The sequence below is a fragment of the Styela clava genome, chromosome 1 (assembly GCF_964204865.1).
Source record: "Styela clava chromosome 1, kaStyClav1.hap1.2, whole genome shotgun sequence".
In the NCBI taxonomy this organism is placed as follows: Eukaryota; Metazoa; Chordata; class Ascidiacea; order Stolidobranchia; family Styelidae; genus Styela; species Styela clava.
In genome coordinates, this window is record NC_135250.1 from 12,248,883 (window position 1) to 12,265,471 (window position 16,589).

Sequence of the window (16,589 nt, forward strand, 5' to 3'; positions counted from 1 at the left end):
CAGCAAGCTATAACACTAGTCAATTCAGTGACATTAGTGATGCAACGGTATGTCAAAAATTTTTTGGTTAATTTCATGATGAAACAACACGAAATGCGATTTTTTGATTCCGCTCCGAATGTGACGCGAGCCACATGTGGCCCGCGGGCCTAGACCACCCTGATCTAAATCCTATCCACATCATGCATTTGATAAGACAAAACTGAGAGAGATTGGCTATGTGTTCACTCTTAAAGAGCGCTGTCGAATACCACCCAGTCACTATAGATAAAACATATTACACATGAACAATAAATTAGAGAGCTTGTATTTTTGCAGTTGCCCAAGATTTTTATAACTAAAACAACATACATCAGTTAAAAGACATAGTTTCTGAAGATAAGTCAGAAGACTGTTCATAGAAACATGCTCCCACAAGAAGTCAGACTCATATCATAGACAATACACATTTCTCACAATATAATATACAGTATATAATTAAAAAATCGTAGAAATTGAAAAATTATAAAGTTGACTACATTTTTTTTCTTTATACAAGTGTATGAAACTGGTGTTATAAAGTATGTTCAACTCAAGTGACAGTATTAAGTGCAGTGAATCAAACAAAAATTTATCAGCACTTATTAATCTTGTTTTTTTTTAATCAAGTACCCAGTGGTAAAATAATTCAGTAAAATCAATAGGTAGTGCAGAGAAATCCTTTGAATATCCCATTTTGATCAATTTCACCCCGTTGAATACCAATTCAACTCAATTATTTTGTTCATTAGATTGCTTAGTCTGAAAGGGGTTTCTTTGTGAAATTTGACTTTTCATCTTTTGTAAATCACTTAATTTGAGTAATATTTGAATTTCATCATACTTTACTTTTAATACCATTTATTTTTTCGTCACTAGGTTCTGAAGCTGTTATAAGGTTTGGAGGCGAGATAGCATCACCCTGATTTGCAGCTTTTACAAACTCAAAAGCAGCTTGGCTATCTAAATGTTCTATGGTTACAGAAGGTGACGAATCGCGTTCTTCTGCTAAAATTGGAGTCGATAGTGATGTACATTCGTAACAAGGTTGCGGACCAATCGCAGATGAATTGTTTGTGTTGTATTGCTCGTGAGAGTGGTGTGATACTGACACTATTGGACCACCACTGTCAGAAAATTGAGGTGCACGACTTTGTTCAAGGCTATCAAACCCATTTGTTACTTGACCAGATGGTGCGGGAGCCGAATATTGAGGTTGCTTTGGGTACTGGGGTTGTCTTGGATAACTAGCACCCTTTGTGTCATACTCATCTTCAGTACTAACTACGCCACTGTCCTGAAAATACAAAAAAAATAAAAATAAAAAATTAACAGCTATATTTTGGTTAGAATATCGATAACATAGAATAGGATTCTGATATCTATCCTGGGAAGAGGAAAGCTGACAATATGACTTGATCAAATGGCAAACCTTGGGTCTGGTTACAAGTCCATGTCAGGTCTAGGAATTGTTAGCCAGTTATTTATTTCAGATGCATGGACTGGATGGTAGAACAAGCCGTAACCGACCAGCACTTATGTTAACCACCCTTTGACAGCTACAAGTTTAGCTCTTGAACATAATTATCCCACACAACATTCGAACATGTTTACCCAGATAGGGTAATCAGATATGCAATGGCAATCGCAGTCCCAACGCTTTGTTGAGTTTGCATTTAGGGAATCTAAAATTAAACTTGAATATCAAATTTGGGAATTCTGATAAAGAGTTTTTTTGTGTTAAACTGAATCAATATTGAAGCAAAGTCGTTATTTAATTAACTGATAAAATAAAATACACTCGAAATACCAAATAAGTAAATTAGACATTGTTTAGGTCACAACCACCTCATGCCAGTGCACAGCACAGAATATTAATAACATCAAAATACACACAATTCACTGTACAACCAGGTCACTAATAGTGATTTCAAGGAAAGTTAATTAGGTTGATTAGAAATAGCTACGATTCCATGCATTATTGTAAATCATAATTGGTGTATTATATCATATTGCATGAGTAATGGTTTTAGTTGAGAGCAGTATAACCTGCACTGCTTAGGAGCCCCTACACACAAGGTTAGGTAATTGTATTTTTATGCTAATTTTCTGACTTTTATGAAGTCATGTCTTCATGTTTCAAAAAAAAGTTCATCATGAGGAGGTAGAAATCAAGTCTAAAGATTGTAGAAAATGACAGTGTATATTGTGAACATGACAACATAGTTAAATGGAATTGAGTCAGAAGTAGTGGTGGCGATCCCAAGTGTTCATTAGGAAAATGAATCATTTTATGCATTATTAATATTTGATCACTTTTTATATGCTATATTTTCACCATTGGGTAAGGGTTAAAAATCTTGCGGTTATAGCCGTCAAAGCGAGCAATGGTAAGTACGCCGGCCACCGTAATTAGGCCCAAGAGAGGTAATATGACCATAGTAACAATATGCTGCTATAGCAAATGCAAAACTTAGTGTTAAAGCTAAATAATAATATATACCAATAAAAAGGCATAATCATCCTTGATACATTGTCCCATGCAAACAGATATTCCAGGCTTTAAAGTTATTATCCTGATTAGGGATAAATTAATACGCAAAGGAAGTGTGATGTTATGGTAATAAGATACATGTAGAATTAATATTGAGGCCAAATATCACAATACCAGTAAATATAAATGATTTAAAATGACCATTTCCAAACATAAAATATAGCTTGTGAACCAGGCTTTATGCTTCTGATCCTTCTTTAGGATAGTTTTCGTGATTTTTATTATTTCATATTCATACCAGATATTTCATTTCTAAACCTAAAAACTTCAGTTTGCCTAATATTGTATTTGTACCTAAAAGTTTGAGTGATCTACGGCGCTTTGTGCAAAAGTTATGTTATCTCCACAATATGTTCCAAATGATCTGGTTTCTGTAATAAGTCCGTTGGCCTATATTACCATAATAAGTAAATCCACACCGACAGATAATTTAGAGAAGTTTTGCTGAACCAAAAAAATGGCCATTACAGAAGTCGTAGTTTAAATGGCTGCTTACTGGACTTGAGAGTTGAAAGTGAACAATAAACACAAAATTAAAAACATAAATTTCCATTCACTTCAAAAGCAGTACAAGGTATATTAATTTGTAATTGTAAGCAAGTTACGACTCAATTTGATTGCAAGACATGAAATACAGTTAGTCTACAACATGGATTCATAAACAGCTACTCAGAATTTAACTACCGGGTGAAATAAACTGCCATTTAGTAGATTTAAGTGGTATTTTTGGATGAATGAATGTATGCATGTCGAGAAAAAATCAGATAGTCAAGAAACATTAACATTAGCTAGAAATATAGCTTCAGCATAATTAAACCTGGGCAGCAAATTCTGACAAGCTGTTAGACAAAGACAAAATCAGCAAGCATCATTTCTAACCATTTTGTTTGGCTGTGCAACATACGTTACTCCGTTAGAGACTCCCTGTGATGGTCCAGCTCCAGCGTCTTCAATAACCTCTTCTAGATCTGCATTTTCGACAGCTAAACCTCGTCTGTCAATCATAGATGGGGGTACAGGCCCACAAAGGATGTACCTAAAATTTGAGAGACAACCTCCTTGATCGAATGGATTTCGAGCATTTTTGTTTCTTTTCTTCGACCACGTTCCTTTAATCTAGACGAAAAATTGAGTTGTTAGATAAGTAACAAAATGGAAGTATATCGTTATTTAGTTCAGGGTGATTACAATTTACAACACCCCAAAAACTACAATCCAAGGAATACAATTCATTTAGGTGGAATAGAAAATTGATTACAATAAAATGATTCCATTTCATCATGATCTGAAATGTACTTTTAATAGGATTCGTTTAAACTGACATGGATAAAATGGCAAATTACATGCAAAATTAAATTATGTTTCCATCTCCCATGTGTATGGTATAAAAAGTAAACTTCTTGTATTTAACAGTATTTCAAATGATAGTACAATGTGCTAGAATCCATTTTGGTTATTTTCTAAGCGTGAATTTCAACATTTTTTCACTGACACCACACAAATTCAAACCCGGTAGTCATCAATGTTGAAATTGCACACTGTATTGCAGCTTCACTATATCAATTATCTTCAACATCGGGTTAGCAAGGTAGCATGAGAGGTCGATGTATCGACAGATACTTTTGGTATAGGGGAAATTTGCGAGACTTGAGGCCAAGATGTTCACAGTATGAATAACAGTCACACGACAAAAACAATTCACCAAAATGTTGTAAGTTTTTTATACATTGATATGCGGTCTGGTTGGTCATCGAAAAACACAGTGAGTCACAAAGATCAGTGGTTCACAATTCCTGATATACATCATCATATTATACATACATATGAAGCTTTATCAATTTCCAATTGCAAGAAAATGATAAGACTGAAAGACCATAGCGAAATACTTTCACACAATGTCTATAGTTACAAAGCAAAAAGCAAAATTTTTTTTATTGAATATACTTACGTCCTCATTCGTTGTTATGCCAAGTGCGATAAGATATGAATGAAATCCGGATAAACCAATAACTGACCAAATACTGAAGAAACATATCAATATTTCTAGCACAGTATATATGAAAAGCAGTCAAGGAAATTATGACTTCAGATACTTTCAAATAACTCCAAAAAGAATATGGGCACAGTTTTAGAAATAATTTGAACCAACTACAGAGTGACCCTTCAGCCCCCCTCCCCCTAAAAAAAATAGACCCCAGGAAATTTCTGATTCCTTAAAAATGAATTTAAACTTGAACTACTGTTTGTGTATGATTGTACGCAAAAGTTTCAGTAATCTAGGACGCTTTTCACAAAAGTCATTTTTCTCTGATAACATGTTTCAAATGATCTGGTTTCTGATTTATTTGGGTCAGTCTACATACATTCTTAATTTACCAAATTATCACGTAAAAAACAACAGTAAATGTCTTAAGATCCTAATTTGATTAAAAAGTTTATTGGGTCTTTTATAATGGAAAATATATATATAAGATATCTAATAATGTAACAACCAACTAGGCTAGCTTTTATATCAACAACACAACTCTCTCCAGCTATGAAAAAAATTCAATCATTCACAAAAAAGGATATCTTCCAGGACTGTTCTTCAGTGCTTCAAGAAAGTTGCCCTTTTCTTTAGATACTGTTGTAATGTTAAAAAGAAATATATTTATATATAATGTATTGTTAAAATTGAAATAATAACTTCAAAATAAGGTATCAAGGCACACAACCCCTTACGAATAAATTTGGAGAAAATTCCAATCATGAATAGGGATATCTAGAGGCATTCATCCATATTCATTCATAAAAAAATCAATTTATAATATCAAGAACACCACAAGTACCACAATTTCAATCAATCAGTGGTATATCCGTAACAGTACTAGTTTTTAGAAACACTTCGAATTATAACATGAACATGGTAGTTTGAAAAGTATTGATAGGTAAAAAAAAGTTGGTAATGATAGTATTAGAGTAGCCTATATGTTATCAGTCACTTTTGTAATAGTCTGAATCAAAAATCATATGTTACTATGTACATAATCTATTCAAGCATAGCTACAAATAATGCGGCGTCATAGGGCAAACAGAAAAAACGTACCTCTGTAAATACAGGTCACGCTTGACCTAACACTTGGAAAATAAGAAATAATGATACAGTTCGTTGATACTTACACAATACAATATGAAGAATAGAGAAAGCAAACACATAAAGACATAGCACGGATAATGAAGTAACGAAAAGATAAAAATATTTGTAATTCCTTCGACCGACGCAGTTACCAACCCACGGACAGTGATGATCAAAACAATCTAAAAAATAGATAAATAACAACAAATTTAGAAGGTGTTAGTGATGATTTAAACATGTATCAAAGTTAGTAATAGCCGCAGTGACGCATACACATTTGTCGGACTTCCAAAAGTATGTGCACCAAGATGGCGCACAACCTGAACATAGTATGTGTACCAAGAGTATGGTTCAGGTTGTGCGCCATCTTGGTAAACATACTTCGGGAGCCCAATTGGCACCATGCTGATATCCTTTAATACAGTGGTTCCCAACTTTTTTCTTCCTTAATAATACTCCCTCACTACGCATATAAACTGTTTTCATTAATTTTCAATCTTAGTTCCTTAGCGACTGCTACGTGCTACTTGCACTTTGGGTTTTAAACAATTTATGTGTCAAAAATATTAGTAAAACAAAGCAGAATATGATATTTCTGTAATTCCCCCACCAAAAAGAATAGAATCCCCCACTGCGGAGCAATTCTTCTCCAATTGGAAATTGCTGCTATGTTATAATTAGCAATACCCCAACATCTAAAGATGGCATAGTGCGAAAGGAACAACTACTTTTGGTCATTTACAAACATACAAATTGCAGTCCTAATATAAAGGGAAATGATAATAAGTGTACAGGGTACAGTAAAGCAAAGATAATTACATCTGTTTAAAATTTACACAGAAAGCTCCCAGTATAGTTTGGTAGGATTTTGGCGATTTATGTATGACATCAATAAAAGATTATTCAAAAAGTTAAGTTTCTCCAATATCAGTCAGATTATGTATAGAAAAAAAAAAACAATTTGTAAAATTTATGTAACAACAGTTTAGTAACGCATATTAAAAATGATCTATTATGGCAACTTGATACATTTTGAAATATGGAAATCATGATGACTTTTTTTTTTCAAACCAACTTCCCAATTAATCATTTCCGACAAAATGGGCACAATGGATGTCTCCCCGACCCTTGACTTGGATGCTTATTTTGTGAGTATTTTGAAGAGTTAACACTCACAAACTGATTTACATGCTCAAAACCTATATTTTCATTAAAATATACAACCATGTGCCACTTTTACGTACTAAAAGCTTCAGCCTAGTCTATAGCCTAGTTTTCCAGGGCTAATATTTGATTATCATAACTAAACTAAAGCTTATTGTAAGACTTCATTTACAACTAATTTTTGGAAATACAACTGAAAACTGGCAAATAACACGCAAAACCGCGGAAACGAGGCAATGTTTACAACCACGCTTGAATATTTGTCTAAAACTAAATGAACGAAGTGTCTGAGCGGCTGCAAAAAATATAATTGTTAATTGTTATGTCATCGTTGACTTTTTGCTGATTGGTAATTGTTACGAAAATAAATAGGCTTAGGGAAACATCCATTACCGGTACATTTTGAATATTGATTGCACATAAAAGAAATATAACTAAAACAGATTCAATCTCAAAATCCAAAATTTTCTTCACTAATGGTTACTCACCCACACAATTATCACATAAGCTACAATGTGATGCTCGTGGGGGACGGAATATTTTACATGTGAAACAATATTTCAATTTCATTGGAACACCATTTATTTCAATTTCTAATGTTCTCGGAGGTGGTCGATATCCTTGTTGACCGGCAGCTGCTGCTTCACTTGCTTGTTGGGCTAGAATATAAATTATATAATTTATGACTATTTTCTTCAAATTGAAATAAGAATTTGGGATTGGTCATATTTATACCAGGAAAGAAGAAATTGTTAACCTAGTCTAAATGTATATTAAATGTATAATTCAAGGATTTCAAGACAAAATGGTGCAAGTTGAATTTTTTTTAAAAAAAGTTATTTTTAATCATTACAAGGAAATAGATGCTCTTTAATTATCTAGTGCTGGTATCTTCTGATCATAGCTTAAAGCATTTTTCACCGAATATTTCAATAAAAGGCTGCAGGAGTTTAAAAAATAAAAATATATATTTTCTTATTTTCTCAAACCAGTCTTTTTGCAAGTTTGGCCCTTTTGGATTAGAGCCCGGATTAGTAAATGCCCTTAATTAACCATAACCTAATTAGTCCAGTAACACACTGACAAAACTGAATACCCAAGAGAGCACATGGTCACTTCATGTTCACGCATAGATAGTGATGGTCAGTCATGATGACATCACTCATCATGCTCAGCCATTTGGGTTAGGGTTAGGGAAATAAGCTAATTAATTCAAGAAAAACCTGTAAAAAGAGAAGAAAACCAACAATAAATTTTATTGCCTTGCATCTTTAATATTTTCTTTTAGCACATCAACGAGGATGGCACAGCTATACAGGTATAAGACTGCCAAACATTGGCAGGATCCAATTGAAGGACATCGAGGGGACGTCCTCGCATAAAAGGCAAGTTCAAAACTCAAAAAAAAGTTGCCAAACTGAGGGGTCGGCTTATACGCACATAACCCTGATGGCATTCAATCGAAATGATAAAACATAATAATTACCTTGCAGCTGCCTTTCAGTGTAGTTAGCTTCAGCAAATGATGCTCTAGGTAGAATACCTGGGTCACTCCAAGCAGTTCGTAATAAACAGGCGACAGAAAAAATGGTCAGTAAACCAGCGACAATAGGTATTATAAAACCAAAATCCAAATGTACCAAAGTCAAACGGCACCTTAAAAATACAGAACAGTATATATTATACAGCAGCATTAAAATTATTTATTACTGAAGGTTTACTATATTCATACAAAATTAAACTATTCAAATAATTATGGTAGTAGGAAATTGAAAATAAAAAATAATCCTTCTAGTTAGCTTAGCACATATTAAAGAAAAAAACTGACTAGAACCCACAAAAAAGCCATTGGTAGGTCTCCAAAATGACACCATTACTTGGTGAATTCATATCAAAGTATGTCTAGGGCAAATAGTGAATAGTATTGAATTAATATGCAGTCATCAAAATAATGTTGAGCTTCTTTAAAGAAAATTAATTGCAAACTACAAGCAGGAAGCGTAGAAAACATATGTTGAAACTAACGATCGAATTTATTTAATACCAGTCAGAAATTTACTAAATTATTATGTATTCATCAAAATTTATTTTCTATAAAATGAAAAACATACTCAAAAATACTGATAATCTGACTGTTTGAAGTTTATTTACAAAACGGATGAAATTATTAAATTAAAGCAATCTTTTCTAGCATTCATTTTCAATATATAAATCTTGGTTTTTATGGTAAGAGCGATAAATTTAAAGATGTATATAAATATACAGGTACTCCCTGTGTGACATTCTTTAATTTTGTGAAGCATGAATTCAACCTAAAAAAACTTGGGGTTATGAAAACCTCTTCTTCTCGGTCCCTCATATTTATAATACAATTATAGGCAAAATTGAGACAGATTCAACTTATTCAAGTTTTTATTATATAAATATGTCAAAAATGAGATTCCTTATTCTAATAGAACAAAATATACTTACTCGAATACAAAAAACAAAGCGATAGTTACAAATATGAGGCACAATGTAAAATAAAGGATTCCAGTCTGTCGTGCCATTAATATACGACCATCACAATAAAATTTATTTCGTCCTGGAAACACCTGAAAAAAAAATGTGATTACCAGTGTGATAAAAATATGAGATATCAATGTCCTATATTTCAGACAAAATCATTTGTTGAATTTTGTAGTTTTTAAAGAATTATATTCTCATTATTTTGAGAGTGATAACAGTTTTACAAAATATTACGGTGGTAGAAATACATTAATGTAAAATTCATCTTCACAGCTCAGAATTTTTATTTACAGTAAGTTCAAATTGCCTATTTTAAGGATCCAGGCAATCAAAATTATTGTCACTCCATCAAAACTTGTTAATATTAGAAAAAACTTGGTATGTTAAATTGAGTAATATAAAAAAGCACGATTTGCACGCTTAATTAATCAATTTAGAATATTAAAAATGAAAAAAACAAATAGGAATATGGCTATAACCTCATAGATTTCAACAATTATAAAACCACTCTATAAATAAATTTTCCGGAAGAATGCTGAAAATGTACTGTAGGGAATCGTTCACATACACCAAAATAACTTTAAAGATCAATAGGTTTGTTTTTCATCAAACTTGATGACGCAATAATTCGCTCAAATTTATCAAAATTCATAGCATTTACTGCATACATTTATGTACATGCATAAATTTCATTATTTTACTAGTAAAGAGGCTGGGATATTTGCAATTGATAGCTTGAGAGGAAGTATAATGATCTGTGCATTCAGCAAACAAAATTATGCATGACAAGCCAATCATTATGGGAATACTGTGTTTTATTGATTACAGGATATTGGATTCCAGATCACCGGAATGCATCATTATTTTAGATCCAAAATATAGTATAATGAGGGTATTCATTATAAAAGCATTTTAATATACAATAATATAGGGAATAAACTAAAGGAAAAACTTGAAATTCAACAGGATCAAAATGATGTAAATCAATTGGACATTGAAATTAATCTTGACAATTGCCAAATATCATAAGTTATATATATGACTAATATCTTAAAAAAAAAATGAAAAAAAAAATTTTTTCACTATAATATATTATACTACAGGGTGTCCCTTTACAATTTCAATTTTGTTATGAATATTTCTCAATATATCGTAACCAGGTTTGTTGTTTTTTATTCAGTAATTCTTCAAGTATTTTTACTTCATTTAATACATCAGTGAGGGCCAAAACAACATATGATATCGATAAATTCCCTTTGCTATTTTAAAATTTTTGCAGACTTTATGGACACCCTATATTCTTATTGCAATACATCAACTACCGGTAACTAACAATGGTCCTTTGATGAGCAATCTGCTCATTTTATTCAAGGCCAATAGTATCCAATTTTTCCAAAGGAATTTGATGTTGATCTTCTTAATTAATACCCTAGCCCAAATCAAGGTTTAACTGCTGGCTTGCCTCATGGTGATCTATGTGTGACTTTCAGAAAAGACGGCTTGAAATGCCCAATCATAAAATGTATTTAACCACGTATCAATACCTATATTGGGTTCATCGTCAATTTTTCATGATTTAGAGATATATCAGTAGTACGATTGGTCTCGCATATTGGTGTGTCACAGAAACGAATTTGTCATATGAGCTTGAGTTTTTAAACATCAAAGAATGCGACAGGCTGTCTATTCCACAATAGCGATTAGTTTATGTGCAGCCAATATATACTTTACTTTTACTCTGGCACTAGCCAAAGGTTTTGTGGCGAATGGTGAAAAATGCTCAATTCTGCTAAATTTATACTAGCTTTGAGGGGCAGGCTTGAGTGAGAAAATTTTGGAAAATAGTAGTCCTAGAAACAGGGCTACTAACTAAGAGTCAAAATTCGGTATCTTGAGAGATTCTGTATCTGAGATATTGATTGGTTGAATTAGAAAAATAGCCGCTGATAGCCTTTTATGTATATTCAATGATACAGGGTGGGGCAAAAATCCTCCCACATTTTATTTTAATTTAAAATGTGGGAGTTTTTTTGCCTTATCTTATATTTGAATTTCCGTGCCCCAAATTCACCTTCTATGTTAAACCAAAGCAACCTATAACCTGTGTGAAATTTTGTACATGAGATAGTAATTCAGTGTCTTTCAACAAAGTATAACGAATGAGAATCTACGGTAATAAGCAAAGTCATGTATAAGTGAATTTCAACCTACTTTAAAGTGATGTCAAGAAAGGCATATAAAATTGAATATGGCTCTCTTTTTGTTGACTAGCCATGTTTTTATTAAACCAGAAATATTATTATGAGAAATATGAGAACGATCCTGCAAGAAAGTATAGAAGGAAATTCACAGCATTTATTAAAATTAGTAGCTGTGAAAAAAATACTAAACAATTTGTTTCTAGATTGGAATTTATGCAGATAAAAATCTGATTTTTCAAAGTACTAGGTATAGGCTATCCAAGCAAGCAACAAAGTATACATTATATGCTTTGGAATCGGATGAAAAGTTTAACAAAATTGATGAGAAATCAAAATTGGTCATATAAATAGAAAACTGAAACTAATTTACCCAAATTTACCACCAGAGTAGTTGGAAAACAATTGAAAGCAATGAATACCAAATTAATATAAAAATGTGACAAAATATGAATTTGAGATAAAAGATAAAAATATCAGACAGATATCCCAGAAACTTACTGAATTAGATATAACACCAGTAACATCTTTACAATACAGATTATGAATGAGGATATTGAAATTTTAGCAATGGAAGAGCAGCAATAATACCTGCCACTTTTTAAGTTGTTGCTTGTAAGGACTAGTCTCTGGCCTGTCATCATTCAACCTCTGTTGAGAATTTGAGGATTGGCGATTAGCAGTATGTGATGACGTAGATAAATGACGATTGCCTAAAAGACAGAAGTGATTTAGATAAAAATGAGTAATTGGAAAGAGAGAACAATTGATTTCTCTGCTGTTTAGTTATAATTTATGCAAAATTAAAAAGATCGTGATTTCCAATAATGATCAACCCTTTTAAAACAGATGATCTGCAAAATGGAAACATGTGTCCTTCGATAACATTAAAGTTGAAATTGTTGGAGATTTCTCAATCCAGCTATGGGCAAATTATAGAAATGCCACCATACAACTAATCAATAAATCAAGACAATAAGTAAGATATCATACACTTACTCACACCTTATCAACAGCATATAAAATATCCAATGAAGTCCTGATATTTATACATTTATAGGCATTCCAGAAGTGTGTGTACCTAATGGCCAATGTGTAACTAATTTTGTTCGCCTACTTTACAACAAGTTGTGTAAAGGGACTGAAACCTATAGGCAGGTGAATATTCACTTGGCTAAAACAGACAGTCCCCGAAATTGTAATGGAACTAAAATAAGGGAAATCTGATATAATAATGGCCTAACCCTAACCTAGTACACACTACGGGAGTACCAATTTATAAATAGCATCCGATATAACCACAGAATATTTGCCCAATATCTGGAGAGAAAAAAGAAACTTAAGAGCTTTTAATAAAAATATTTAGTTTATATCAAAATATGTCTAGTTCTAATCCATTAATTTTAACTGTTCCCACTTTCCCAAAAATTTCACGAACCTGTCATAGTTTCTTCTACAAGTAACGGTGAACTTGAATGCATCAAATTCTCTCACATGAGCAGAATCATAAATTTTTCTGATAGTTGTGTATTTCAAATAGTAATTCAGTGGCGTCACTGATTGGAAAGGTTCCTAAAGGCTACATAAAAATCAAGGAACATGATCCGTAAATCAAACAATACTACTAACTGAAAAACAAGATTTAAAGCTTAAGGTAAATTGCCCTACTTAAAAATTGTGACAAGTTGAAAAATGAAAAAAGGTTTATAATGATTGATGAAAAAGTGGTACACTTTGTGTCCGGTTATTAGTCCATGTGGGGCTAGTTAGCCAGATATTTGTTTCAGACGCATGGACTTGGTGCTGGAGGAAGGGGTAACCAACAAGCAGTTACATGAACCATCCTACGACCCAGACTGGATTCCATGGCAGGTGCACGCCCGAGGGCGCTAGCGCTCCGCAAAAATGCACGCGAGCGAAATCAATTTTGCACGCCGAAAATTTGCAACTGCTCACCAATGTAAATCGGTTTAAATGGTTTTAAAATCAATAATCCAGTAATATAAAGATGCCAAAATATTATAACTCCACAATTGTCGACAAATACCAGCCTGCAAGATTTGGTCTGATCGAAATATTGCGAAGCAAAAAGACCATGGACCTTTCCCCAACCTTTGACCCGCGAAAAATTCCTCTCATTGTTACGTCCTTTTTTGCATCTTGCTGATTGGCCAATGTCACGAAGTAAACAAGGAAGTCGATGCTCGGGGAAAGGTCCATATCGTGTTGAATGATAGGAAATAGGAATCCTGTGAGAATAGTCATGGACGAAAAGATCGCCTCCGCACCAATGGCCAAGTACGGCTCTGATTCAGCGTATTTTTCATACAATAATTTTACACGAATGTACTGAACAGTACCGGTATCTAAAGTTGCTCAAACACTCCCAAAATTAGTGACAAAGTATGAAAATAATGTTTGGGGTCAAAGGTCAAACGTCCATTTTGCTCTAATTTGACGTATTTTTTATCCATTAATTCTACGTAAAAACACTACCAAAATTAATGACAAAGTATGTCCATTTTGCTCTGGTTCAACGTATTTTTTGTCCAATAATTTTACGCGGATGTACTGAACAGTACCGGTATCCAAAGTCGCACAAACACTCTCAAAATTAGCAACAAACTGTAGAAATAATGTTTGGGGTCAAAGGTCAAACGTCCATTTTTTCTCTGATTCAACGTATTTTTTATCCGATACCGGTAATTTTACGCGGATGTATTGAGAGGTATCTGATGTCAAAGTCAGTTGCACGCGAGTGCAGTTGTTTTGCACGTCGTGAGCTATAATTGCACCCAGGAATTCTTATTTGCACGCGGGAATTTCTGATTGCACGCCCGATTTCTCGTTCAAAAAGGCCATGAAATCCAGACTGGCCTACGACTACGTCCAGCAATCCTCTCGCATATATTTACCACTTTACCACTATTCAAACCCATTCGATTGTGAACTCAAAACTGGGTCGCCTGAAAATTTTCTCAGGTCGCTGGCTTTTTTCAATAAAAACCTAAAAATTACACATTTTATAGTATATTTTCTATTTGGTATTGAAGTGTTGCCCTAATAGCAGAATAGTGATTGCATGTGTGGGAAGTATCACTGCCTAAGAACTCGGCAGCATTCAATTTGAATAAGTAAAACCACATGTAGACTTCAAAAACTCGCTGATGGCAAACAGCAGTTTTCTCACTTTAAAGTAATTTCTGGGGAAATAACTGTTATATAAAATTGATTGTTTATGTTATTCATAAAAGTACTACACGTTTAATCTTTGAGCATATCCGTGTTTCGCAAGAATTTTTTTTTTTTGGATCGCTTGAAAAAAGGTTGGGAACCACTGTCAGACTGTTATAAACTACAGAACTATTACTGTAAGTTACTTTATAAAACAGGTGTTTCAGTATTTCCCATTTACCAATGATTAACTATAAATTCTGCAATCAAACATCTTTCTGCCTTCAGACTGTCAGACTTTTGTCCTAAAAATAAAATATTACTGAATGCTGGAATGAGACTGGTTGACATATTAACCGTGATAAGTGTAATCACAGAATCATTAGATTCTGTCCAATACTGCAATAAGGCAAGACTGAGTATGTTAACGTTAGCGCAAGCTGACGTACTGCCACGGGAAATAAGTATATAAAAACACTATCAACTGCTACTTTTGTCATAGCGTAGTTTTACTGGAATTCCTTGGGAAAAACTCGCCGACGCTTTGAGCTAGAACGCAAGATAGCTATTTCAGTACTGTACCGGTATTCCAAGAAGTCAGCCCTTAATGCTCCCTCTGGTGACGGGTGTGCAAAAGATTGCACAGGACAACCAGAGAGCACAACCGTAATACAACAATATTTTGCACATGAACCAAAATTCAAGAACTTCTCACATTTTGTATCAAAAATGTCAATTTTATCTTTGTTTTTGTTTTTCAATTTTTATGAAGTTGCAGCGTATCCCGCTCTAGTGCTTACATGCAGGAAAATATTTGGCAATATGATTGATATTTCACACTAAAGACGCTGCTCGTTTCCTGCAATTTTGGCATGGCAATGCATTCAGAATCATATAATCTAGCGGTTTGCGGAAGTCTTCAATTTCGAACACATAAAAAAGAATCAAGCAGTTCAAATGAACACATAGCATCCATAATCTAAATGATTGCAGTCAAATTGAAACAGAAATCAATAAGCAGTATCTTCCAATTAAGTACAACACTGTAAAACAAAATAATATAACACATATAATCCAATTAAAAGCGATGCAATGAAAATAGGAAGAATAGACACGAAAGCGAGCCAAATTTAAAGTATGATTATATATAATTATATGTCATGGAATCATGAGCGTAGTAATACCACTAGCCTTGATCTTGCCGTTGATAACCGCTTGAACCCTGAAAGCTGGTTGCGCCAGAGGAATGTTACCAGCAACGTAATCACTGAGGTTAATACACCTCAATGAACGTAATGCTTAGGTTTCCCATGTATAGGATAGGATTTACATATTTATCCCGGGGGAGAGGAAAGCCGATAAGACGGCTTATTCATATGGCGAACCACGGCCTCTCGTCCGGTTACCATTCCAAGTCGGGTATGGGATTAGTTTTACTGTATTGTTTGTTTTCGGAAGCATGGACTTGGTGGTAGAGGAAGCCGTAACCGACCAGCGGTTACGTGAACCACCCAACGACGGCGAGGAGTCCAGCAATCCTCTCGCACATAACCATCCCTGCATGAGATTCGAACCTGCGAACCCACGCAGAGTAATTAGAGGTGCGGTGGCGAGCGTATTCCTAACGCTTAGCCCGTTGAGCCACACCGCCGTATAGGTATCCATCAACATATCTACATCACCTTGCATTGTTCAGACAAGCAGCAGCGGCGTTGGTTTTTGGCAGTCTTATATATGTTACGTTACGAGTTAAGAGTACGACATAAGACGTATCTGTTACTGGAGCTGGCATATTTTGTTTTTTACACATCGTGCCGTACGTTTAGTTATAGTCTGGTGTTTTTCCAGGAACTTCAGT

At 33.8% G+C, this 16,589-nt stretch overlaps 1 protein-coding gene across 2 annotated transcripts; it reads right to left on the bottom strand.

Moving 5' to 3' along the window:
* Nucleotides 1–291: 291 nt before the first annotated feature.
* On the bottom strand, nucleotides 292–13,204 carry LOC120342251 (palmitoyltransferase ZDHHC9-like). Of its 2 annotated transcripts, none has more exons than XM_039411008.2 (10): nucleotides 12,996–13,204; nucleotides 12,149–12,270; nucleotides 9,324–9,445; nucleotides 8,338–8,507; nucleotides 7,340–7,510; nucleotides 5,732–5,869; nucleotides 5,144–5,195; nucleotides 4,521–4,623; nucleotides 3,452–3,688; nucleotides 292–1,315 (listed from the first exon to the last, which is right to left on the bottom strand). In XM_039411008.2, the coding sequence occupies exons 1-10, from the start codon at nucleotides 13,036–13,038 to the stop codon at nucleotides 857–859; spliced, it is 1,617 nt and encodes a 538-aa protein (XP_039266942.2). In that variant the 5' UTR covers nucleotides 13,039–13,204; the 3' UTR covers nucleotides 292–856. The 2 variants fall into 2 exon arrangements, with proteins under 2 accessions (XP_039266942.2, XP_039266952.2); XM_039411018.2 differs by having other exon boundaries at nucleotides 1,235–1,315; nucleotides 3,477–3,688.
* Nucleotides 13,205–16,589: the final 3,385 nt, after the last annotated feature.

What these genes read in the sequence shown, in the direction of transcription:
- LOC120342251 (XM_039411008.2), bottom strand. Translation starts at nt 13,038, where the DNA reads ATGCATTCAAGTTCACCGTTACTTGTAGAAGAAACTATGACAG. An exon ending in CTGAAGAACAGTCCTGGAAG is followed by an intron (nt 4,624 to 5,143) that starts ATATCCTTTTTT and finishes TTTCATATATAC; the next exon opens with TGTGCTAGAAATATTGATAT. An exon ending in TTGCACAGCCAAACAAAATG is followed by an intron (nt 1,316 to 3,451) that starts GTTAGAAATGAT and finishes TTGTATTTTCAG; the next exon opens with GACAGTGGCGTAGTTAGTAC.